Raw genomic sequence first — 17277 nt, forward strand, 5'->3', positions numbered from 1 at the left:
TTAAATTTCACAGGTTTTGTAGGTCTAATTAATTTACGAAACAGGGTGAACAATTTTTTTTTTGGTTGTAGGTGATTGAGGTATTAATATGACAATCTTATATTTGATAAACTAAATCTTTCATGAAAATTGACAGAACTATAACAAAGACATATACGGAGCCCTAAAACTTTTTTATTATGGCTCTATTTTCTTTTTCTAAAAATTATTTATTGAAAAAAGACTCCTAATAAATTTTAGTTTTCTTCTTCTGATTAACTTAACTAAAATTGGTGTAAACACCGGTAAGGGCAAAGATTAAATTCTTTTAGATAAAACCTTCAATAACTGAATTTTGTAATTTCATATGTAATTGATGGAAAAATCCCCTCTGGAATATCATTTGGTGTCAGATTGTCAATTGAAAATTTGAATCACCAATTCTTGATTTCAGCAGAGCATAAGCTGAAACGAGATAAACGCCATGGGACCTTAGTCCCCTTACCTTTTTGTAAGCAAATTCTTCTCTGGGTCGCAATTGCAGAACACAAGATGTTGGCCACATATATAGTATTGTTCATACTCGCCTCCCTAATTTTGGGCGAAACACTTGTGTTCTTCGGAATATGGTCCCACATCTCATTTCAAGAATCAATTATTGTGGCTTTGTCTCACATTCACAAAGGAAAAGGCCCTTTGGTTGTAAGAAGGATGCGGATATTGATGTTCTGCGTTTTGCTGTACTGGGTATACAGCACTAGTGTCATATTTTATAGCCGGTGGATTTTTCATGGCCCCATCAATTGGAGAGATGATGTTGCTCTCTATCTCCTAATTCTGCAGGCTTCTCTCCTGGGTAATGCTTTGATTTTTTGTTTTTTTTTCTCTTCAATATACTGAAAGCACAATCCTTGTTTAATATACTGCTCCATAGTGCACATAGAGTGGATGTCTTGATTAACAGCTTTTGGAATATATTGTTAAAGTCTTGCTTAAAGTGCGCTTAGGCCCTGAAGCTCGGTGAACCTCAGGCTGTGCGCTATGCCTTAATTGGCGCTTTAGTGTAGGTGCTAAGGCGTGTGCACAGGTTTTCTCTTTGGACTGAATAGTGTATGTTCGTGCAAGGATAAGTGAATTTAGAGATCCGCTCTAGTTTTATAGAACCTCTAATATGTTTTTAAAAAATAAGTATTTAGTATTAGAATGAAATAATGGAGAGGATCGGGTATAGAGAATTCATATAGCTAGCTCAACTTGTTTAGGGTTGAGGCATATTTGAACTCACAATGAATAAATTTGGGTGATGGCTAGGGCTTGAGGAATATTGGTTTTAGATTCTAGTAAGAGGTGTTAGCATGGAACAATTATAAGGATGGTTGAAATAGAGAAGTACTCCCGTGGTATTATCTATTGAAGTATGCCTACTAAGGTGAAAGGTAAGTTGCATTGAAGAATTACAAGACCAACAATGTCATATGAGAGTGAATATTGGGCTACAAAAGTCCAACACATCTACAAGATGAGTGTTGTTGATTAAGTTGCTCGGACTCTTCACTTTCAGTGCTGCACCCCTGTCGACACGGCGTGGGTGTGGGATCCGTACTGGATATCGCGAGCCGATTGGCTACTTTGACCAAAATCGAGGAGAAATTCGGGACAAATACAATAATTTATGAAATTAAAACAAAATTAGGGTGAAATTGAAGAAAATGGAATACCTTGTATGTATAGAAGTTTTTATGTCTGTCCTCTAATCCTTTTCAAATTCTCCTCTTGATCAATATTTTCTCCTTTTCGGAATACCTTGAATGTTTTTCACATGATGTCTCATAATTTAGACATATTTTTATTACTCTATTTTTAGATATTTGAATCATTTTCAGTCGAATCCCTGCACCTGTATCTGGATACAGACCCCTAAATCTTAAAATTTAGATCATGAAGGATCCGATCTTAGATTCGCACCCGTATCGGATACCCGCATCCGAGTCCGAACAACTTAGGTTGTAGAGATACAAATATTAACATGTATGTTCAGTCATATACGATCAGATAAGATAAAAAATGATCACATTTGCTAAAAGGCGCAAATAACACATTGAGGATAAAATGAGATAAAGTCATTTGTGATGGTCTGTTCATGTCGACCTTCAGCTGTGTTGGTCCATAGGTATGAAAATATGGTAAATGAAAGTGTTAAAAAGGGAACGAGATAGATCTAAAATCACATGGAACGGAGTTGTCTCGAAAACCTATAATTTATTGGAATCCATGCAAACTTAGCGAAAGATAGAGCACAATAAAAGCTAAAAGATATACATAAGCAATATCAATTAGTTGGGGATATGTTTTAGTCATGTTCGTACGTTTACTTTAGGTCCTATGCTTTCTGGGATCTTTTTGCCCTATCATAGATCAACTTATTCTCCCTTTTTTATTTTTACTTTTAGTTTGTATATATATTAGATGAATTTAAACGGAGAAACATAGTCAGAAATTCATATAGCCGATCCAACCTGGTTGGAACAGGCGTAGTAGTTGTAGGAGTAGTTTGCATCTTCTTCTCTTTTCTTTATTCTTTTGGGGTAAGGACATTAGAAGCCAACTTTGATTTTAGTTTATTATCAACGTGGATTTCCTTATCCAAAAAATAAAATAAAATAGGCCAGCTTTGAGCTTCTGTTTCATTTGTCTCCTCAGACCTGGTAATGACCCTAAGGAGTCAATAAGCTGCTTATTGAAATGCTCCCAACACATATATTACCTTCTAAGAATGCACTATGAGGTTTTTTTGACAATGACTCCACTATGATACCTTTAATACTATTATTCATGTTATCTTCCATGTCCTCGTCGAGCTGTTACTTTCACCTTACATGAGTTGCATCCACAATGATAAACATGATAGTTCTGCTAATTTACTCTCTTCTTCTTTAGTAATTCATCCCAAACTTGTTCCACTTTCTCAAAATGAATATTACTTGTTTAATATGGTTTCATAGAAATTTTTATGCTGATTTTGAACTCCATATCAAATTATTATCACATAAATAGATAGAAAATGATCCCTGCCAAAGGATAGTTGGTGTATTGTGATGAGCAAGAAATATGGTCAATTATGCTTTTTTTTTTAGCAATCAATTAATCCCCCCCCCCCCCCTCTCTCTCTTCTCTACCCTCTCCAGTACAATGACTTCCAAGTTTCAAATAGTAAGCATTTAATCTCTCTCTCCCCCAGCCTGATTGAACCATAGTAGTCATATTGCTAACTAGATGCTTTAAAGAAGAAACTAGATTTCCTTTGCAAAAAAGAAATGATTTCACACATCCTGACCAAAATGAAATTATGTAACACATTATTGTGCAATGCTAACTTTGCCTATCTGAGCTTCACCAGATCATAGTTAGTCCCGGACCCACATAAAAGACAGTTACAGTAGGCTGACCGTTGACGGCTAGCTTAAAAAATAGTTTTTATGTGAATTCTCCAAGTATTACACGATTAGAGTGAAAAGGATGCAAATGATGCATATAACCACCCCATATAATTTGTGATTGAAACGTAGTGAATTGATTAATTGTGGCTTTTCGAGTTTTTAAGACAATGAGAACTGTGAACCTCATGTTCAGACTTACTAGTTACTTTGATATGAGTAAACCACCTAGTAGGAAATAGAAATTGAAATAAAGTGTTCTAACAAACTGTATAATTGTATTTAGTTCAGTCTAAGAAAAAGCAAGCATAAAATTCCAGGTTAATCTCCTGTATACCCAAGAGTTTGATACAATATAGAGTTGCAGAACACCATAAAGATATCTTCAAGGTTTGCTAAGCCTCATGCTTGTTCTCATTTTCCCCTTCTTTTATCGTAGTTAATGGAATCACCTCTTTCAGTTCTCGGCTATCAGTGCTTTTGAAAACATAAAGTGCAAAATGTAGTTTCAGCAAACAATGTTTTTCTCTATGAGGCTTGAGTGAAGGGCACACTTCTCTGAAGCGAAACACACAATTTACAAGAAATTAAAAAGCACCAAACATAAATGAATTCAGTACTATAATAAAGAAGTTGCAATTAAAATAACTTTTTTTGTGGTAATGCAATTAATATAACTAATACATCATCTAATACCTTTCTCTAAAAAATAACTAATTTCAGTATCAAATATAAAATGATGCTGATACTAGTCTAACTCCTCAAAGTTGAGATTCAACGAACGGACCGCTTCTTGTTCGGATCATTTTGCTAGTCATTGTTTGTAGCTCACATTTCTTTGAAGTAGGACTGAACCGAAATTTTTGGCTTTTTCGGTTTCGGTTTTACGGTTTATTCGGTCGATTCGCGGTTTATCTGTTTCAAGATTTCTGTTCTTCGGTTCATTTCTCGGTTTAGTGAAAGCTTTTAGAAAAGAATTCTGGGCCATCCTTCTTCCTGTTTCTCTCACCTGACTGAATACTGATGATGTGATAACTGCAATAATAAAAGTTTTAATCCTTTTGACTGATGATATGTTACTGCAGCACACTATTCTTGTGATATTCGATATGGGTTTGAGTGCAAAGAATGGAATAAAGGTATCTCAATAGTCTTTGACTGATGATATGTCAACAGTTTTATTTTCTTGACATGGGTTTTTCTCAAAGTTGGTGCTTTTGATGTCCTCTGGCTTCCCTGATAGACTCTTATAGTAATATTTCATTTTAAAATTTGTTTTTTCCCCTCTTATTGTTCATGTTCAATCTTATTGGGATTTCGTGTTTTTCTTTTTTCTTTCTCGTACTATTTTGATATTTACAGAATTGAAAGAAAAAGCTACTCCTACTTAAAATAGTCTTTGACTGATGATACGTCAACTGATTCTTGAGAAATTCTTTAGTACGTTTGTAGTTTGTGTCTAATTTGTGAAGCACGAAATATGTAAAGAGACGTTTCTTGGCTCCCTTTTCCTTAAACTTGGTTGAGTAAGTTAGCAGTTAGAGTCGAACCGATAGTTGACTAACAGTGAGAATCACCACGAGCAGGACTGGAAAAGCCAGGTACTGGTGAAAGAAAAGAAAAGAAAAGAAAAGAAAAGAAGGGTACTGAAGCTCCTATGACTGTGATGGATATGAAGTACAAGAAGTGATATAGGAAATGGACAGAGTAATCTAAGTAGGTTGTTCTAAGCTAATTCACTTGTGTAGACTGATGACAAGTTTCTATTAATGTGTGAAAAAAGGACCGGTGGTCCAGCTAATAAGAATAAGAGAAAAACTAACATCCTATATAAGATGACACAAGTCTAGTGTGCATGTAAATACCATTAGGAAAAAAGGTTCTTCTTTGCCGAGATTATTAAAAAGGGAATCATAAAAATTAAAGGATCCTTTGCAAGTTAATTCTGACTCATTTTTTGTCTAAAAAGATCCTACCTGACTGGCCCAAACCGAAAAAACCAAATTGATTAAACTGAACTGAGCATGAAAAGAACCGAGCTGTAATGAAATTACTACAGTTCAGTTTTGGTTACCAAAATGACAAACCGAAAATGAAAAAAACCAAACCGAACCGATCGACACCCACTCCTACTTTGAAGTGCATGGCTTCACACATGAAGCAAACCTCTCGTTTTACATTGATTCATCGCTTTAAACAACGAAGCAAATGACTTTTTTAAAGACGCTGTCAACTATCTTGTGCTTTTGCTATATTACAATCTTTCTTCCATCTGACTTAATCAAGCTCCCAACCTTCCCTTCGTCATTCCTTAATAAATGACAAGGCACCCAGGAACTTCAAAATCTTCGGAAGCATCTCACTCTACCGGTGGAATGCCACTAAATTTATTATTGACCAGTGAGGACATGAAATGCCCAGAGGGGGATGTGGTCTTTCATCTCCCGAACTACTATTCACTAGCATTTGGAAATAATGTTTAGTTTTGTCATCCCTTTGGTTACTAGTCCTCTTCCCCAAATGGATGGTTTCCCCATTTCTTTGAACGTCTTTCCAATGTCTTATGGGATGGGAACAGATATTGCGACTAATTTAACTACTAATTTTAATTTTTATGCATTCTGCCTCCTCTCCTAACCATCATATATAGTATTTATATATGGTTCTGTTAATTCACTGTCCACCATATACCTAATTAAGTCCAAGAAAGGTTTTTTCTTGAAGAAGCATGATGAATCCATTTGTACTGATATGAGTAACTAAATTGAGCTTGAAGCTTATAGGTGGCTTCTCGCATATCCACCAATAATACATGTGATTCTCGTTGTCCAGTGTTACACATACAGAAACATTAACCCGTTACTTGCTTAACACAATAGGGTAAGTGCTCTGTCCCTCCAAAAAGTATTACCTAAAACTGAAGGTGGAGTTTGCCAATAGGAGTAACATATATCTAGGTTATATGCAGATGCATATACTTGAGCAGCTGATCTATGTCAGATGCGTTTTGCAGATTTCATGGTTTCAACCCTAAACCTGTGATTTGCAGGATTTTCATTATTTGCATGGATGGTGTTGGACAAATTGCACCCTGTAATAATGGAGCATCACTCTGTTAGGAAGATTATCAAGGCTGAAGAAATACTGCTTCAGGAAAGAAAATTGCTTATGGAGGATCATCGTAGCGTTTTACAGGGCAAGATTGCAGAATTGAGAGCTAAAATGAAGAAACTGGAAACAGATTGTAAGATGAAAGCTACTAGGGCTCAGGCTGCAGGAGCTATTGTTTTGAAATTAAAAAACCAGTTCGAAGAACTTCATCTTAAATATGATCGTTTGCTTGAATACAATCAGACACTTCGAAACCAGTTGCAGTCAATAAGCCACGAGGTCCAGATTATTGACGAGTCAGATGGATGGTCTAACTTGAAAATTAAGCTGGGTTGCCCAACACTTGAAAATAATGGACAAAATGTAGATTTTGAGAATGTAATGGAGGCAGCAACAAAATATGGTGAGTACCTTGTCTCTGTCACTCAGTCATTGTCCTCGCCCAGACATCGCAGGCGAATTTATCAGTGTTGAGGGCAAATAACCAACTTGCTTCCTTTGAAAGATGCTTGTCTGTGTAAGTAAAACTTTTGTAAATTCTCAAAGAGAACTGATGGCAGAATGTTGTACATGCATAGCATTAAGCTTTATTTTCTTTTCTCTTCTTTTTTTTTCCTCTCTGTTTTGGCTAGTTCAAAGGAGAATAAACTAGTGTAATTCACAATCTTACCTTTTTTTCATGTTGCCGAATTGAACGAAGATTTAAGAATATCATGTTGCTTCAGTCGTTTTTTATTTCCCCGTGACATAAAACTCAATTAAGCAGTCCTCCATTTTGCTTCTTACCACATTCATATGCACACTGTTGAACTTGGCCAGCTTAAAGAAACAAGCATCACATTTATTGGTCAGGTGGGGCAAATACCACTGGAAGAGTCCAAACAATAACAGGCCTTACTGAAGGGCCTGTAAACTTTGTTAAGTTTATATCTGTTTTCTGCACAAATCATCCAATTATACAAGGCTTTGATGGAAGATAAGCTAAGGTTATAAGGGCCTATATGACTTCAGCTTTGAAGGGTACCATTGCTCTTTTTTTGTATCGTTTCAATTTTATCGGATGTTCCCACAAGGACCTTAACCTTATTACTTAATTCGCGCAAATAAACTACTTCTGTCGCATCCATTGGGGTTGTTTCATTTTTATTTTTAGTTGTCTGGTGCGTAGGTGGAGAGGTTGAGAAAGCATTAGCCAAACAAAAGCATATGTGTAGTTGTATACCTTCTGGCAGAAGCGAATCCTACTTCCAAAAATCTCCTCTTCAGGACACTCATATGTCAATTGTGACATGTTTATATTATGAGTTTGCAAGGGAAATCTCGTTAGGTTGGAATTTTGTCATTTCCTTTCAATTAAGGCCTTTTTCTTCATTGGCATGACCATGGAACTGTTGGAATTTTTTTTTTTTAATTTCATAACATCTATTATTGATTATTTGTTTCATTAATTTCGGCTTCCAACTGACTTAAAGTTTCTCTAAACCCTGTTTAAATGGTTAAAACGTTTTGCAATAGAAGGGATATGACAGTGTTAAGACCGAAAAAATCAGGTGTCATGCGGATACTAGCTAAGCAAACCCTGAACGGCGATAAATCATACAACAAAAGAGAAATCTACCAAAAGAGACACAAATATTTAATGTGGTTCAGTCAATCGACCTACGTCCACGGCGGAGATGAGCAATCCCCTATATAAAAAGAGAGTACAAAATATCGAGAGAACAACCTCACGAAGAGGCAAACACAAGTGACACACTAACACTCGTCCCGTAAGGTTCTCCCCATAAACACGACTCTCAAACCCCATATGGCTACATTGTGGATGTTACCGAATGAGAAGGGCGGATCCTCAATTTATAGAATTCCAAACCTTTTCCTTTCCTACAAGAAAAGGGACTAGCCAAATATGGAGGAATTATATTTTCCTTCTAAGAAAAGAAAAACCCAATTATGGTAAATATGTTGTCCTTTCCTTCGTGAAATAGGAAAACCAATTATAGTAAGAAAATCTGGACAAACGCCTAACAAACAGGTCATCATTCTCCGTGGAATTTATGAAGCATGTCCCATGCTTTGATTTTACCATTCTTGTGGCTATAATATATAATGTATTGAGAAATTATCTTAGGCCGTTGAACTTTGTTTCTGTGCACTAATCACTTTATGCTAATAAAAAAAACGAAACTAAACAATAAAGAAAGGTAAGTCGTTTGAGGTAAAAAAACAGAGAGGAGAGAGATTTATGAACACTGAATTTTATTTGCTGTACTTCTTTTATGTGTGTCAAAAATGAAACTGCTAATTACAGCTCTCTGCTGTATACTACAAATGCTGCAATAAATATCTTGGCAATAACAGCTTTCCAGCTCCATTTCATGCCTGGTTGACAAAGCTGTCATGCCAGAAACTACCTTGCTATCATCACCTTCGTTATCTTCACTGTAATTTCTAACCGTGACCCAACTTTCATCCCATCTCCACTCTTGTTTTCCTGATTGCGTACACAATTTTCTTACCCTTTGCAGAGGAGAATCCATTGAACCACTTGCTTGCGTTGAATCGTCGATGGTTTCTGATTCCTCGACTGAATTCCAAATGCCTTGATCAAGAATGCTTGTTGGGGAACTTGTTATGAACTCTTCATTTACCTTGCTGTTTGAATCTGATTCTGATTCCTCAAGAAACGGATGGTTGAGGAGCTGTTTAGCTGACCATCTCAGTTTTGGATCTCTTCTCAAGCATTTACTTACAAAATCCATTGCTTGTGAGGAGAGAAACTTTGGAATTTCTGGGGTTTGGCCAGAAAATGCAATATGGTAAAGCAATGAAGCTGGATTGCTAACTGTAGGCCAGGGTGAGGCAGCAGTGGCCATTTCAATAATAGTGCATCCTAATGCCCATATATCAGCTGCAAACCCTTGTTCTTCCCCTCGAGCTACCTCTGGTGCCATGAACATAGGCGTGCCACCGTTCCACTTAGCCTGATCGACTGACCTAGCACTACCAAAATCTGCAATTTTGGCACCAGTTTTACCTAAAAGGATGTTGCGTCCCTTAATGTCACAATGCACCAACCCTTTCGAATGTAGGTAGTCTAATCCATGAACAATTTGCTTCGTGTAATATCCGATCAACTGCTCGTTGAGTCGTCCTCCCTGTCTCTGTATTTCATCGGTGAGTGTTCCGCCGGGCATGTATTCCATCATAAGATTGAACATGTCCTTGTTGTACTCTTTGGTATTATCGTACCCCTTGTAGCCAACTATATAAGGGGAGCTCAAACTTGACAAAATTTTCTGCTCCTTTTGCAAGAATTCGGACTGGGACAACTCAGTGGATTTGACAGCAAAAATCTCGCCGGAGCAGCGCGACATGGCGACCGAGACGGCAGCGGTGGACCCGCGGCCTATAGTGTGGCCTCTGATCCAGTTCATTTTGGAGAAGAATTTGGTAGGAGCTAGTTAGGAAATGTAACAAGTTTAGGACATGTTCAGTTACAAAGAGGTTTATATAATGGTGAATATCCAAATTAGTTTGGTAAGCCCAGGGGGCCCCTTTTTTCTCTACTTAGAAAAATTGCTTGTGGCCTTTAGACAACTTTAGGTACGCCGGAGGACAACGATGACTTGGCTTATTGTTGTAATGAGGAAGTGAAAATGAGTAATTAGATTTTACTATCAATTATGCTTTCAGAACAAGGAGGAGCCCTTGACTTGCAATGACTAAAGACCTTGAATTACACAAGCAAAAAGAGAGAGAATTAAGCTTCAAGTGTTATGATCTAAGGTTAAGTTGGTCAATTTAGTGAAGTGAAGATGAAGGCATTCAAATTCAATGGAGGGGATTAATCAACTGCTCATTATGACATGACAATTATATTACTTGATTACTTTCTTAACAATACGCTAATTCAACATCCATGAATACCTTAAATGACCTTCTATAACCAATGTGGAATTGCTTTTCATTTTGCCAAAGAATGTCTTTGGAAAAACTTGAGGTTTAAACCATTTCAAAATAGTGACAAAAGGGGCTGTTAGTAGTGGTCCTTAACTTGTAAATCAAGACTCTCAAAATCCTCCAATGTGGCTAAGTGTTCTCTCACATATCCCATAAGAGGCACTAATTTTAAGTATAATCCCTTGATTTCGAACTGCAAAAGTTTGCATCCATATAGGGTATGTGTATGAGTAATGATGGGGTCAGACACTTAGACTTGGACAGTTTCAGTAACATTGCATTTCTTCTCTTTTCCAATTTTTAACAATGGAATTTACCTAACTTTACTTTAAATGCATGTACCAAACAAAGTGTATCGAAATTTCACCCGAATATAAATACTTCATCCGTTCACTTTTATTTGGCATGTATACTAAAAACTAATTTTCAGTTTTACTTGTCACTTTACACATATCAAGAGAAGACAAATCTTTTTTCCTGTTATACCCAGTGGCGAAGCCAGAAATTTCATTTAGGGTGTTCAAACTTGAAAGAAGTACAAAAAATCTTCAATAAAGGGTGTTCAATATATATTATATACCACTAAAATCTAATATTTTACCTATATATACCGTTCGCCCATGGTTATACCTACAATATTTATTACTCATTTCAAATCATTTTCTCAAATCCAATAAAATATGCATCAACTAATATGGGTATCATGGTAAATTATGCACTTCATTTATTATTTCTTAAGGGGCGTGAAAAGTCAAAATGTGCCAAGTAAAAGTGAATGGAGGTAGTAACTCTTTGCATTGATTCCTACCTATTAATTGTGCTTGCAGTGTACTGCCAGTCAGTCAGTTATATTTCTAATAAATTTAGCTTTAACCAGAATAATGAATTTTCAAAAGAAATTGAATTGTCAAGTGTAACAAACTATCTTTCAATTAGTTGTGATTCTTTATCTTTTTCAAGTAATAGATCTAATAAAAAAAAATCTAATTAGATAACAAACTGGATTATTGACTTTAAACTCGTGATATTATAGTTTGAATTGTATTATTCTAGTTAATGATTCCAGCAAGAACAGTTGGATTTCACTTCAAGGAAGAGGAAAACGGACAGAAAGGAAAATGCCAAAGGCTTGTAAGTTAGCTAATTATTAAGGCAGGCTCCCCCACCTCAAGTCATGCCAAAGAATTTTGCATAGTTAGCCCTTTAAATTGTTATCAATGATCAATTGAACACTTTAACTTATTAAATGACGAACTAAACACCCTTGATTATTTGGACTGTGTTTCGTAAACACACACATCTAACCTGGTATCTATGTGAGTTACACTTATATTTGAGCGTTTAATAGACTCTCTTTTTTCCGTAAAAATAGCACGGTCTAGCCAGTTTTCGGACTGGTCATTCAATAATAGCCAGCATTTACCAAGTCAATGAAAAATAGCCACTATTTTGCTGCAACAGAGACCGGTCCAGCATAATATACTAGAGTTCCGTACACCTGTGTATGAACTTCCAGCATATTATGCTGGAACTCCAACACACGGAAAGTTCCAGCATAATATACTAGAGATTCGAGCACTTGTGTATGAACTTCCAGCATATTATACTGGACTGATATACTTTGCTGGAACTCCAGTATATTATGCTGGAATTCCAGCATACTTATCCTGGAACTCCATCATATTATGCTGGAGTTCCAGCATACTTATCCTGGAACTCCAGTATAATATGCTGGAACTCTAGTATAATATACTGGAGTTCAAGTATACTTATGCTGGAACTCCAGCATAATATACTGGCGTATTTTCCGGGTTTTGAACAGTGTTTCGCTCAGATTTATCTTTAAAGAGGCTAAATTTCCATTACTTTTGAAACTGGACTATTTTTGAACGACCACTTATAAATCAAGGAAGAGGAAAACGGACAGAAAGGAAAATGCCATAGGGTGTGAACGAAAAGTTAATTAAATTCATTGAAAAGAAAGAACTTGACTGCTTTCAATGAATTAATTACTTAAATAATGCAATATTTGGGGTTTCGTTTCAAAGTTAAAAGCAACAATTAAAAAGATTTCCTAATTAATTAGCCTTAAGTCTTCTCAAAACGTAGCAGTACTAAGAATTAGTTGGAGGCAAGAATAAGATACAGCATCACTAAATTAACAAGCATTGACTATATTAATAAAGTAACGAGTTTAGTTAATTTTACTGCATCGCTTCCATGCCACCAATATATTAAGGCGTGGCTTGTAAGTTAGCTAATTATTAAGGTAGACTCTCCCACCTCAAGTCATGCCGAAGAGTTTTACATAGATAGTCCTTTAATTTTGTCATTAACGATCAATTGAACACTTTAATATATTAACTAACGAACCAAACACCCTCGATCACATCTAACCTGGTATTTGCGTGAGTTATGATCACGCCCAACTATGCCTTATAAAAAGGATTTTGCGGACGTTGCAAATATAACCCGAGTATTACGCCCAGGGTCGAATCCACAGAGAGTTAACCTATCAACCACTATCTTCAGACCCACTAAGTCTTCAGAACCAGCTTCCCAAATATTCAAATCTCAGTTGAGTGTTCTTTAATAACTAGCTTGCAAGTAACTAAATAGCTGTAACTAAATTAATAAGGTTGTAAACAATTATGAGAAAAAGCTAAGGCAATGATTTCCCCTATTGATGGAATCCCTTCTGTTTATGCTCATACAAATTTACCCACACATCTCTATCAATCATGAACGCTAATCTTACCGTAAATCTCTCCCGAGTAATCACAGTAATTTACTATTGCACTCTCCCGAGATACACTAGCTTACTTTATTTAGCACAATTCAATTTAGATTGCACCCAAGGCTTCGTTATTCCTAATCCCGCCTTTAAACCCGCAATTATAGATTCCTCTAATAATCTAGGAGTGGTGTTGTTCAACAATACCCTAAATATGCATTCTTTTCCAAGTTATGCACACTAAATAGGCACAGCTAATTGAGGATCCTGTCAATTAACTACAACGAACACGAAGTTGAACAAATAAAGATTAAACTAGCAATTTGTATTCACATAAACAAGAAGTTCATCACCCAATAGGTTCCATCAACACCTTAAACAAGGAATTTAGCTACTCATGACTATGGGAAAATAAACTAAGCTTGAATTCATCATAAAATCAAAAGAAAAGAGGAAAGATGTTTAGAGTACTTTCTCCCAATTGTTTTCCTTGCTAAGAAACCTAAAAAATCAATACATGCCTCTCTTGGGCGAAGTCTAATGTTTTAAATAGGGTTTAGGTCTAAAAATCCCGTAATTGACACTTTGGTCCCAGAAGTTTCTGCGCCTGCCGCGGTTCTGCCGCGGTCGCGGTAGAACCGCGGCCAAACACCCTCGCGGAATCTCTGAACTTCTGCAGCTGCTTCCCACCGCGGTTCTGCCGCGGTCGCGGTGGAACCGCGGTGGATCCAGTTCTCTGAATCTTCGGCCTGTTTTTGCACGGGTCACTTAGGAAATTTCACAGTTGGCCTCTTTTTCATCACTTTTGACTCCAAAACTGCTCCTTAGCCGTCTTTATACATATATCACCTACAAATCATGAAAAACACTAATAAGAGCATTTTGTCATCACTTTTAGCATTAAAACTACACAAGAAGGTGATTATTTAAGGTGTGATTATAGTCAAATTCACCTATTATCAAGTTACACTTATATTTGGGCACTTAATAGCCCTTTTTTGTTTCCCCACATCGCTTGATAGCCTTAAACAAGCTTTTTCGTTTTCTTTTACAATTAAATTAAATGTTTTATGTGGACCCCTTATCGATATAACTACTTTAATTTAATAAATAATCAAAAGTAAGTCTTTTCTTACCTTTCCAAGAAATCACGAAATGTTATTTAAATATCTGCAATGTGTCCTCCCCCCCGAAATCATTATTCCTAATTGAACATCATGTTTTATTTTCTTAATTTAGTCAAAAGAAGATTAAGAATTTGGCCTATATCTCCATCACAAGTGGCACTAGCAGTTGTACTAGTAGAGTAGTATATGTTTAGACAGCTAACATTTCCTTTACAAAGAACAATTCAAAAAGACTCCTATTCTATCCGTTGACAATTCGAAATCATGCACTGTCCAATAATATCACTAGATTAATATTTTGTTGAAACGGAGAATTCAATTTCACCGGGTCTATGTCGGAGACAGCGGGGCAGTCGTTACACCATTCGTGCAGGTCGCTACTTATGCGACAAGAAATTAATTTAGGTGTCTCAAGTGAAATTATAACTACAAGTATTGGAGTAATAACTATTTATCACAGGACTAATATAATTTGGCTTTGAAGATATATCTAATAGTCCGATTAGTTCAGTGTTTCAAAGTTATTATCATCCAAAGTAATATATAAGAGCCTATTTGCTTCAGATGCTTTTGCTTACTTTATTCGATTCGTTTCACATTAAGTAATCATTTATTAATCATTGAAAAATAAACAATTGAAATTGACTTCCAATCTTCTATTGTTTATTTAATATTTTGAAGACCTCAGTTTTGTGTTTGATTAAAACAAAAGCGAGAACCATGAACCGCAATAGGTTACCAAACTTTGGCCACAAGCAAGGCACGTGCGAATATGGAACATCATTCGAACGAGGTTTGGTAGACTTTTTGATCGAAAGCGTAAATTTTGAGTTTTTGAAGTTCTTAGGCTTGAATTCGATGTTAAATTGGTGTTTCGATGTTGTTTTAGGTGTTTTAAGGATTGGTATAAGTTTGGGCAATGGTATTAGACTTGTTTGTATTATTGGTTGAGGTCTCGGGGGCCTCGGGATGATTTCGGATGGTTGACGGAAGGATTTTGAGGTTTGGAGTTGCAGCTTCAGCTGCTGGTTTCCTGTCATAATCGCACCTGCGAGTTTGGGGCCGCAGGTGCGGCGCCGTAGAAGCGGCTATGTGGCCGCAGAAGCGATTTTGGCCCAGAGCTCCAGGCGCCGCATGTGCGGCTGAGTTTCGCAAATGCGGTGCCGCAGATGCGGCCCGGCCCGTTAAGTGACTTTTTGCACCTACGATGTATTTTCCGCAGGTGCGCTCCCTCGACTGCAAATGCGGTTTTACTGGACAGAAAAGGGGGCAGAATCGAGGGTTTGTTCAAAAACATAGAAAAATTGATTTGGGAGCTCGGGATTGGCGATTTTGAGAGGGATTTTCGCCTGGGTGTTTTGGGTAAGTGATTCTTACTCGTTTTTGATTGTTTCCCCCGAATCTATGCTTAAATTTATCTTTAAATTTCGGATTAGAGATGGAAATTGAGGAAAAAAAATTTGGAGAAGGTTCTTAGACCTAGAATTCGAATTTTTATGGGGAATTTGACCTTGGATTTTGATAATTTTAGTATGCATGAACTCGTGAGAGTATAAGAATTCTAAATATATAAATTTTACCCGATTCCGAGACGTGGGCCCGAGGGGTATTTTGGTCATTTCACCTAATTTTGCGTATTAGCTTAGAATTTATTTGTAGAATTAGTTACTTGAAGTGTTATTTACATTATGCAATTGAATTGAATAGATTTGGGCCATTCGGAGTCGAATACTCGTGGCAAGAACGTGGTTTCGGGTTGATCTTGAGCTGGTTCGAGGTAAGTGGCTTGCCTAACCTTGTGTGGGGGACCTTCCCCTTAGGATTGGTATATTTGTTAATTGAAATGCCTTGTACGTAAGGTGACGAGTGCGTACTTGTACTAATTGTTGAAAAATCCGGGTTCCATTAAGTACTTAGAATTGTGTTTTCCTCTCCTGTTTACATTACTTGCAAGTTAAGCCTGTTGTTAGCTTAGGGAAGCATGTCTAATTGATTTAACTGCTTATTTGTTCTACTGCCCTATTTGAATTATGTGCAGCATGCTAGGTTAGAGATACCTACTTTACCTTGGTGTGAAATTTGATTGGATTGAGTATTCTTCTTGTTGTTGCCGTGTATTTACTTTGGGACTACGGGACGGTATCCCGAGAGATCCCCCTGTATGTTTACTTTGGGACTACGGAATGGTATTCCGGGAGATCCCCCCTGCACTTTTACATTGGAACTACGGGACTGCACCCGGTAGATTCCCCCAGTATTGAGTATTTATATTTGGGACTACGGATGTGGTAATCTGGTAGATCCCCGCGCATTTATGAGTTGGACTACGGGACTGCACCCGGGAGACCCACTGGATATTTATATTTGGGGACTACAGGACGGTATCCTGGGAGATCCTCCAACTGTTACTGCTACGTTGAGCTGTATTTGTTTACCGTGATTACTTATTTCTGTTCAGTTGTCGTTATCCTTTATATCATGTGTCACTCTTACTGCTGTACTCATTTATACTGCTCTGTTTCACATAGTCGGACTTTATATTTTATTTAATCTCAGTAGGGCCTTGACCTTCCTCGTCACTACCCGACCGAGGTTAGGCTTGGCACTTACTGAGTACCGCTGTGGTGTACTCATGCCCTTCTTGCGCATGTTTTTCATGTGTAGATCCAGGTACCTCTACTCAGAATTACCATCCTTGAGGTGAGGCGATCTTTCGGAGACTTCGAGGTATATCTGCCGCGTCCGCAGACCGAAGAGTCTCTCTCCATTCTCTCTTGTAGTTACAACCCTTATGCATTTACTTTGTCTTAGACATTCTGGAGTTAGAGCACTATGTATTATTCTTAGCTTGTGATTTCATGAGATTTCAGATTTTGGGAAAAGTATTAGTATTCGAAAGTTGATTTGGTGTATGCCGAGTGGCACTATTAAA

General features: G+C 37.0%; 2 protein-coding genes across 2 annotated transcripts; one reads left to right on the forward strand and one right to left on the reverse strand.

Annotated features, from left to right (window-relative positions):
• On the forward strand, positions 131–7268 carry LOC109225523. Its single transcript, XM_019390223.1, has 2 exons — positions 131–835; positions 6463–7268. The coding sequence occupies exons 1-2, from the start codon at positions 532–534 to the stop codon at positions 6996–6998; spliced, it is 840 nt and encodes a 279-aa protein (XP_019245768.1). The 5' UTR covers positions 131–531; the 3' UTR covers positions 6999–7268.
• Positions 8765–10032, reverse strand: LOC109226053 (mitogen-activated protein kinase kinase kinase A-like). The gene has a single exon (XM_019390856.1). The coding sequence runs from the start codon at positions 9956–9958 to the stop codon at positions 8765–8767; it is 1194 nt and encodes a 397-aa protein (XP_019246401.1). The 5' UTR covers positions 9959–10032.

Source organism: Nicotiana attenuata, chromosome 5 (assembly GCF_001879085.1).
Source record: "Nicotiana attenuata strain UT chromosome 5, NIATTr2, whole genome shotgun sequence".
In the NCBI taxonomy this organism is placed as follows: domain Eukaryota; kingdom Viridiplantae; phylum Streptophyta; class Magnoliopsida; order Solanales; family Solanaceae; genus Nicotiana; species Nicotiana attenuata.